We start from the raw sequence: 9,423 nt of genomic DNA, 5'->3' as shown, positions 1-9,423 counted from the left end.
TTGCAAAACTATATAATGGAACTATTGTTCTTGTATGATGATGCTGATGATGATGATGATAATGATGATGATGGGTGTGTGCGTGTGTTATCATTGCTTTCCTGCGACTTAATGCTCTAGCAAACACTTAGATTATAATAATCTTATTACTTAATTCAGAAATTGAATTTAAATATATATATATATATATATATATTAATCGAAGGGAACTGATGGTAGTAAATTAAATTCTCTAACCAGTTGAAGCTGTGTGTGTGTGTGTGTGTAAGAGTGAGAGAGAGAATTTTTTTCTTAATGCAGTTTTTGCAAATTCCCAAACAGGAGTTTAATACATCATTGTAGATGTATTTAAGTGTAACACTAAACACAAATTTGTTCTTAAATGCTTTTCCCTAGAGCGCACCTTTGTCTTATAGACTAGCCTGGATACTTCATACTACTTATTCCCCAGATTGTTGATTTACTTAAAATTGTTTCTGCTGAAATGATCCTAGTTGTAAGTGTATATCATTCCATCCGATAGGGCTTCAATTAACTTTCTGATCCAAATCATTTTGAAGGAAATGGTTGTACTGCCAATCGATTTGGCAGGCAGGTCGGGAAAAACAAAAACATGTACATACTTGTCTCTTTGAAGTGATTCATCATACAATGATTAAGGTTTAAGGAACTTGGTATTAATTATACAAAAAATTGGAGCAACATTATAGGTAGTATTTGTGATATCCTATTACAGAGTGGACTCTATACAAGGTACTGCTGTCTATCTCTCTACATGTAATACAGATCCTTCCAAGTCATGAAAAATGCGTACATAGCATATCTTAAAACTCTGAACTATACTAATTACTAATTAAGAATTCCTACTTATACAACAATGCTAAGCCCCTCTCTCGTCTCCCTCACAAAAAATTCCCTTGCTCCCTTTAATTAGAAAGAAAAAGAGAGAAATTTCTTCTTCTTTTTGGTCTATATCACAATCCTGGTCAGTCAAATTTTTTTTAAGTCTCGTTACCAAGATTTTTACTCTTCTTGCCAAGTATCCTGTAGCCTGAAAAAGCTCCAGTGAAACTAATATGTTTATCGATCACCACAGCACATAGCACGATTTCCTTCTTGAAGTTTCTGCCACAAACAGAGCAACTCTCTGGGACCTTGGTAATGAGCAACAACATAACCATCCTTGCACCCCTCGTTATAGACCCTCCCTTCTTTCTCATACCGAACTTTCAAACCCCCCTTCGCCAAATCTGCAATCCATATTCCCATTGCCACATCTTCTAGCTTAAACATCTGTCATATAGCATTCATTTTGTCAGATTGAGAAGTTAATGTTTAAACCATGCGGTGTGGAAATGTGTGGAAAATAACTGTAGACTCCTTTTTTTTTTTACGACTATTACTTTCACAAAATTACTCTTAAAAAAAGGTTCTTCAAAATGTGAATTGCTTATGATACCTTTAGATTTCCTTCCTTATATTTCTTGTAGATTGCCTTTGAAATGTCATGTGACACGACATAACCAGGACCATGCGCCCAAGGTGGGTAAGTTTCATCGCGCCATTCCTACAGTAGAGCACAGACAATGGAGGTAAGAAAAAAGTGAGAAGAAAGAGGCATGAATATCAGTCTGAAAGTTAAATCTTAAATTCCGAAACAAATCTGATTGTGTATTTGAAATAGTAAATTACCATAAACAAACAAGATTGGTAATTATTTTTAGATCAAGGTAATGGAGCTAAAACACCAAGTTATTTATATCCAACAAGAACGATATGCAAAGTAAACACTGAGGAAAATTGCTGAATGAAACGTGTTTTCCAGAATTTAGAGTTACCTCAGGGCTGATATACCACTTGCTATCAGGATTTCGATGCGGTCTGGAGTCTGAATTTATGAGCCCATAAAGTAATGCATGATTCACATTAATCCTGTTAAGAGAAGCGAGCACTTCATCCACACGAACAAATGCATCATCATCTGTCTTCATAACAAACTTTGCAGAAACAACCTCCGTCTGTTGAAGATATTAGGTCAGTGAGGCAAACAATGGATTCTCCTCATTTTAAGGAAAAGATAAGAACTTACACCAAATATGCAAATCGCTAAAGTCTTCCAGGTGATAAGACTGTAGTAGTCAACAAAAGGCATCAACTGTATGTCTCCATATGTCTGTGCCTCATTCCAGAGTTCCTCATTCACTATTTGGTTTTTATGCTGCAATCCAAGCAATAGGCTTAAAATTTTGTTTTGTTGTAAAAGAATTCAAAGCTAGAAGAGAGGAAGAGAGAAATAATCAGATTAAATTTTCAATGCAACATGCAACAATGGCAATCTAATGTTTCCTAAGTTGCATGCCTGAGGCATCTAACTCATCTCAGTGCTAGAATTATTTGCCATATGCTTGTGGTCTTAAATCAAAGATCAGGACCTATTTAAGGAAGGATCATCCTTAAGATGAACAAATCATTTTATGTAGTTTGAAATCACCAAGCATGTAGAAGACCCATCACCTAAAAAAATGTCATACTGATCACAAAATTTCACATGTGAAACTTACCAAACCAACAAAAAATCGAACTGCAACTGTCCCTGACCGCACTGCAGGATACTGCATCCATGTCCTTCGAACAGCCATCCTACGCTTAAAATTGTTCGCATTTGAGAAAACACCAATGAAGAGATCCAATGGTTTTCGAGGAGAGAGAGGAGATGATTTGAGTGATTCTAAATCGATTATATGCTCAGAATCCTCTGATGTGGGTAAACCACTTGCAAGGACAGATATTAACTTTAAATCTCCTGAAATTTTTATTTCGCTTACAAGCCATGGCTCCAATGTCTGAAAAGATAACCAGCCAAGACAATGAATATATGGAAAGGAAAATGTATTTATCCACAGATTTCTAGATGCAACTGGAGTGAGAATGTTAAAAAAAAAAAAAAAAAAAAAAAAAAAAAGAGAAAAGAAAAGAAAAGAAGAAGATAAGAAGATTACTTCACGGAAAGCAAAGGATGTAATGTGCTTTCCATCAACTGTCATCTGGATCCCCTCTGATCCCACTCTAAGCGTTGCAACAAATGGATAACTTTGCTTAAAAGGAAAATATTTTCTAGCCTTAGATCCTTGGTTATCATCTTTTCCCACCATCTTGTTGCATTGGTCCAACTCATCCACTGGCATTAGCAACTATTAGAGATATTATACAATTTAAATGACTAATAAACCATGTGATGTTAAATAGATCGCAAAGAAGTAAACATAAAAGAACAAAAAAAGGAATTTGAATATGATTTCAGATTATAACATTCTAAGAAGTTGAGAACAAGACAAGCATTACTATAACAAAAGCTGTATAAATGGTATAGATGCCTATGGCCAGCTGCTAAGACAGATTGTGTAGCACAATAGAGCTTCACGCCTTGATACAGAACAATAAATTGACCAATGTGGTGAACATGTGTTTGAAGGCAACAAAGACACCAGTCTTTTCTAACACATATTGCTTTCAAGATTACCATATTGCAAACTTCAGTTTTTTTTTTGGATATATTACACATGCATCCAATGGGTTTTGATTCTCCGATCTCACTCTCCACCCCTTTTTTATGGGGGGGGTGGGGGTGGGGGGGATGGAGGAGGAAGTACATTTGAGCTACAACTTCTAGGCTAAAGCTTCATTATTGAACTAAGAGTCCAAAATGGGCACTACTCAAAATTTTATGCATGTAAAAGTTCTGCTCAGTTGGCCATGGGGATAACATTTTCTTTTTGTATGTAAGAGTGTCACATGGAGGTTGAACGCGCACTTTATACGAACTAAAACATGAAATCAATTAAAAATAAATAAATTTTAAATCAAGTACTCAATAAGTAGAAAAATATGGGAAAGGTATCTGTACCTTTCTTAATTTTTTCAGGAGCAGGAGATGGACAACGCTCCTCTTCACCCCAATCATGAGCTATAGTCCAGGTGTTTTGGACAATTACAGGGTTCTCGGTTATCTTATCACCATGAAGTCTTACATTGTAATGCAAGATGTTGGGTGGATCAGGCTCCCCTGGAAGTGGTTCACCAGTTAAGTCAATACGGAAATTACCAAGAAAACCATTTGGAATTCCTATAATTGTAATGGCAGAACCCTGAGTCAGGCCACAAGGAACCCTCAACTTATAACCGGTACTATTAAGGTCTGTGGCATTCATTTTATTAAGAAAATGAGGACATTGTTTCTCTTTTGCTCTCCCATGTGAACTTTCATTCTGAAGTCTTTGCTTGTCAACTGAATCCACAAGTATATTCCACGCTCCTCCAGCTTCTTTAATAGCATCTACTGCATTAGGTAGACCCTGAGCATGATTAATCAAGTCTTTCAAATGGTTCCATGTTTGAAGGGAATTTTGCTCTTCATTGGATATATTCCTCTTAGCAAAGAGACTTAAGACTATGATATCAGCAGATACCACTTTAGAAGCATTCTCTGGATTTTGAGCTGCAGGTGGAACTCCGGGATCAAGCCATTCAAGAGGATTGATGCCAGTGGTATTGAAGATTGGAGTTGTCAAAAAATTTTGCCCAATAGTATTTTTCGTGATGCCATATCTCAGGACCAGCAGCATAAACACTGATGCAACTAAAACAACACCAAACCATTTCTTCATTCTACTGATTGACAGGGCATCAAAAGTTTTGAACCTGATCTCCATGGTAACTGAGCATAGAGAAACCAAAAGACCACCAGTTGGTGATCATCATACGCATTAGAAACAAATTATGTTTTAACATATAAAATAAAGCCCTTCAGTAATAAATAACCAGATCAATAGAGGCATACATGGAAGGATTTTCACTTCTCAGAAGTGCATGCTTCAGATCTTCTCATTCTCAGTCTGTTCTCATCGGACGTCAACTGTCAGGTTATGCAAGAATGTTCTTCTTGCCTGAAATTGATTGCTCTTGAGTATGAAAAATCTACTACCAAAGTTACTCATAAAGCCTCTGTCATGAGACACTCAACACTGAACCTATATTCAAAACAGTCAGTCTATAAGTTTGCAAACAAAATTAACTAAACAAAGTACATATACATATTTGCATCTAAAACCATGTAAGCAACAGGTTAACTAACTGAACATCTGCTCCTAATTTTGCCCAAAATATGAAAATGTGGTGAACCTCCATGTATTACAATCACATAATGAAAACAGTTTTAATGAAGCAAAAACATAATGTGGAACTAAATAAAAAAAGTTTGAACATTACCCTTTGTTGAGATAAGTTTCCACAATAAGCTCAATTGGGTTTTGCACCAATTTCATTCCACTATAAATCCCAATTTGACCATTGACTCAATTAATGTTCTCGAGCCACCCACACAGTGGAACATTTTCTCTCAAATTCATGAAGGACGTTTTTGTAAATAAAAACAATCTATTTGTGCTGTGTACGCGTGTTTGTAAATATATGGGCTTGTCTCTATGGGTATGCAAATATATATTATTATTAACAAATCACACCTATAAAAATATGAGTCAACACCTTCCTGAGCTCTTCACCATCACCAAATGCTTAAAAATGGAGATGGCAATTACTTCCCTCGTTCAAAAACAATATAATACATACACTAAGGTTAGCCCAATATTATATTAGTAAAGACTCGTTGAATTGAACTAGAAGAACTCGTAGTTGGAGACAAAATTATACACCTATTACTAGGAAACCATCTTAGAATCACCTATACTAAACTAAGAAGCAAATGGGACCACACTATTTCTTTCAACCACTATTCAAAAAATATAATTTATCACATTGAAATCCTAACTTCATTCAAAATTAGTGTTAAAATATTCGATTTTAATCAGGCTATTTTGATTATTTTACACTAACCCCTTGTTTACTCATTCAAAACCTAATCTTTTTCCCAAAATTACTTGACTACCATTGCAGGTTAATGCCACCATTGACTCAGCCAAAGAAAACAAAAAAAATATAAAATAAAATAAAATAAAAATAAATCTCTAATTATTCAATAGCTCAAAAATATCTTATACTGCCCTGACTGGTTACTGAGAAAATGAGAGAAAATAACAGATTCAAAAAAAAAAAAAAAAAAAGGTTTTGTTCTGCTCTAAACTAAACAACTTTACTAATTTAAGCATGATTCAACTGATCAACTTCATTTCAACACCAAAAACCAGAGTTCAAGTTTACTCCAAATTTTCTCGGCAACCAAACAGATCCGAACTCACCGTACTTCAAAAAAACATAAAAGGAAAAGCAAAAGCCAAAAAAAAAAGAAGGAAAAATATTTAATCAAACAATAAACAGAAAAGGAAATTCACAGTTCCACCACACGAAAATAAAATAAAATTCAAAAAGTTTGAAATTCGAAAAAAAAAACAGTTAAGTTAGTTTAGTTACCTTGGAATTCTGCTCGTGAAAATGCCGGAAAATGAGGCAGCGAGAAAATTTGCGAGAAAATCTCAGGAAAACAAAGATAGAGAGAGAAAGTTCGATGCTGTGTCGTTTTGGAACTTGAAGACTACGCGTTAACGGTGGGAAAGACTTGAAAGTTGAAAATGAGAGAGAGAGAGAGAAACGGTTTTTTTTGGTCTAAAATGGTGACTTTGTTCATAATTCTTTTATAGTGAATAGAAAAGTCTTCATAGTTGTTAGAATTCGCGCTTTGACTGTCTTAAACAATCTAAGTGCCGAGCTCTCTCTTCCCTTTTATTTATTTTATTTATCGATTCTGGTTAACGTGTGCACTGAGAACATTTGATAATAGATTATTTAAAAAAATTTAATATCAAAAAATATAATGACAAAAAAAATTAATTACCCAATTGGTTGGATTATAATTGCGATGATTTACTTCACGAGTGATATACCTGGTTCAAGTTCAGGATGACCTAACTATGTTTTCTCAAGAAAATTTTTAAAATATATATTCTAAATCAATGTCCTTATACTATCAGTTAACTTTTATATTATTTTATTTAAGGTCCTATTAACGAGTATCTTTAGTATATTTGTTAACAGACTATTGTAATAAAATTTTGATATCATTTTTATGAAAAATATAATAAACTGTGACAAAAAAATGAGTTACCTTTTTTTTTTCTTATAAAAAATATTTCATAAATTAATACCTACATCAATTAAATTTTCCCTTTATTTGATGGGTACTTTAATAGTTATTTTTATGACATTCATTAACTTTTTCTTTTATCAATAGAAAGTTTTAATATTATTTTCTTGGAAAACATAAAAAATTGTAAAAAAATTATTTTTTTCTCATAATAAGTTTATAAATCTTTTCTAATTTAATATCTTTAATATATCAGTTAACTTTTTCTTTATTTAATTAGTTATTTAAAAAAAATACTGATTAGTTAATTAATTTAGCGGGGAATTGAAATTTAAAAACCAAATCCAACCCGCAAAAGCAAGATTACTAGTAAAGTTGAAACTTGGGACGGCGTGTTTGTAATTCTAACTTTTGTGCGTGTATTGACTACAGTGGCCAATGGCAGAATGCCACGTAGCGTAATTCTTGGTCTCTTTTTTTGTCAACTCTTTGACGTGGACTGCTGTGGTTGGAAGAATGTGAAATGTATGGTGGAGAAGCAAAATACTTTTATGCCTTTCTTTTCTTACTTTTATTTTTTAACTATTTTGAATTCATTTGTGGACAATTCTAGAGTTACTGCCTAGTGATCAACGATCATTACTATGATTTTTTAAAGTTTTTTTTTTCATTTTTGGAGAGTTGGGGAGGGGAATTTTTGCACTTGGGATATTCTTTGAGACTTGAAATGAAAACATCTTTGAGGTTGTAGTTAAACTATAAGATTCATGACAATGATCGTTATTATTGTTATATAGCAATGTTAGAAGAATAAATTCTTTCATAATTTGTTAAAGTTAGTAAATTTTGATTAAAATAATATCACTTTTATATGGTAATCAAAACACTTAAAGTTTACTATTTTGAAAAAAAAAATTATTACTTTTTTTTTGGTTGATGATTTGATAGTTGGGAGAGAGGTGATTTAAACTATGTATATCTTTGTTGAAAATACTTAGAAATGCTAGTTAAATTATGAGTCTTTTAACAAAATTACTAGATTTATTGCTTAGTGTGTTTTGGTGAGTATATTTTCATTGGTTTATTTTACATAATTTGTGTAAAAATAGAAAAAAGATAAATTAACATTTTTTCTAAATACAATTAGATTTGAATCTATAATGTTTGTTTTATAATAATTGCTTTATGATGATTATTAACACAAATTACTTTTTTAGTGAAAGTGAAATGAGTAATGCTACAAACACAAACTATTTTTAACATTTTTACAAACTGATGTTGTGGCTAATTTCTTACTGGTTTTCATCTAGACTCACCATTAATATTACTTATTTATCTGCTAATAATCATTCACCATATCAGCAATTTGTAATTTTTTTTTTTTTGTAAAATCGTTTGTATCTCTAACATTACTCAATTGAAATTACTAGAAAACAAAAAATTCTATAAGTTGAGTTAAATGGAATACACGTAAATTAGCATAATAAAGTAAACCAATCAATCATTTTCAATAAGAGATTAAATTCTATAAGGATGTGATGTAAAATTCAGGTTTTACATTCTCTAATCTCAACATGTCACCTTATCATGTCACATATTAAAGCATAGGTAAAATTATATTCAAACGATTCTAATACACATATGAAAATCCAATTCAATTTAGAGTTTATTGAGATGCTATGATTAAGTGTAGTATGATGCATTGAATTTTAAGTAAAAAGTTGATGTGATAATCTCTCATTTGATGGTATAAAATATGAATTTTACACTCTATCTTTATCAAATTTCACATTTTCCAATAAATCGACTGCAACATTTTTTGTTAAATATAAATTTTTGGAGTGATATCATTTAGGACAGAGAAGAATCAAAGGGAATGGATTTGCTAACGAGGAAGAACCGAAGAACCAGACCAACATGTGGATTAATTATAACACAAATCTGAACAAACAATGCTTGTGTCCTAGTTTTGTTTAAACAAACAAAAAAAAATTGCTGGCCAAGGCCTGTAGCTATGTATAAAGGCCAAGCCAAAACAGCTGGATTTTATACATTTTTACAATGAAATCCTCACTGCTTTCGTACAATTACGAGGTACAACAAAGGAAAAAAGAAAAGATAATGGCGTTGTTTGCGGATGAAAGGTGACTTTCAAACAGGAAGTCACGTTATAATGGGAAGAGGCAGACACTCCACTTTACAAAAGCTAAAGTAAAATCCAATCCAAACAAGCCACCTAATCAAACAACATTAGACTTTATATACAAACTCATTTTTAAAACTAGTTAGGCATACCATTTTTTTTTTTTTAATAACGTTAAGCATATAAT

General features: G+C 32.5%; 1 protein-coding gene across 2 annotated transcripts; it reads right to left on the bottom strand.

Annotated features, from left to right (window-relative positions):
- Nucleotides 1-655: 655 nt before the first annotated feature.
- On the bottom strand, nt 656-6,632 carry LOC126718843 (beta-1,3-galactosyltransferase GALT1). 2 transcript variants are annotated; one of them, XM_050421194.1, is made up of 9 exons: nt 6,424-6,632; nt 4,838-5,027; nt 3,905-4,714; nt 3,000-3,178; nt 2,562-2,843; nt 2,090-2,218; nt 1,839-2,018; nt 1,460-1,567; nt 656-1,293 (listed from the first exon to the last, which is right to left on the bottom strand). In XM_050421194.1, exons 3-9 carry the CDS (start codon nt 4,707-4,709, stop codon nt 1,081-1,083), a joined length of 1,896 nt encoding a protein of 631 aa, XP_050277151.1. In that variant the 5' UTR covers nt 4,710-4,714; nt 4,838-5,027; nt 6,424-6,632; the 3' UTR covers nt 656-1,080. The 2 variants fall into 2 exon arrangements, with proteins under 2 accessions (XP_050277151.1, XP_050277152.1); XM_050421195.1 differs by lacking the exon at nt 6,424-6,632 and adding an exon at nt 5,266-5,521.
- Between the last annotated feature and the right edge of the window lie 2,791 nt (nt 6,633-9,423).

The sequence above is a fragment of the Quercus robur genome, chromosome 3 (genome assembly GCF_932294415.1).
Source record: "Quercus robur chromosome 3, dhQueRobu3.1, whole genome shotgun sequence".
NCBI lineage: Eukaryota > Viridiplantae > Streptophyta > Magnoliopsida > Fagales > Fagaceae > Quercus > Quercus robur.
Note: the sequence above shows the minus strand (reverse complement) of the source record. Positions and strands in the feature narration are given on the sequence as shown.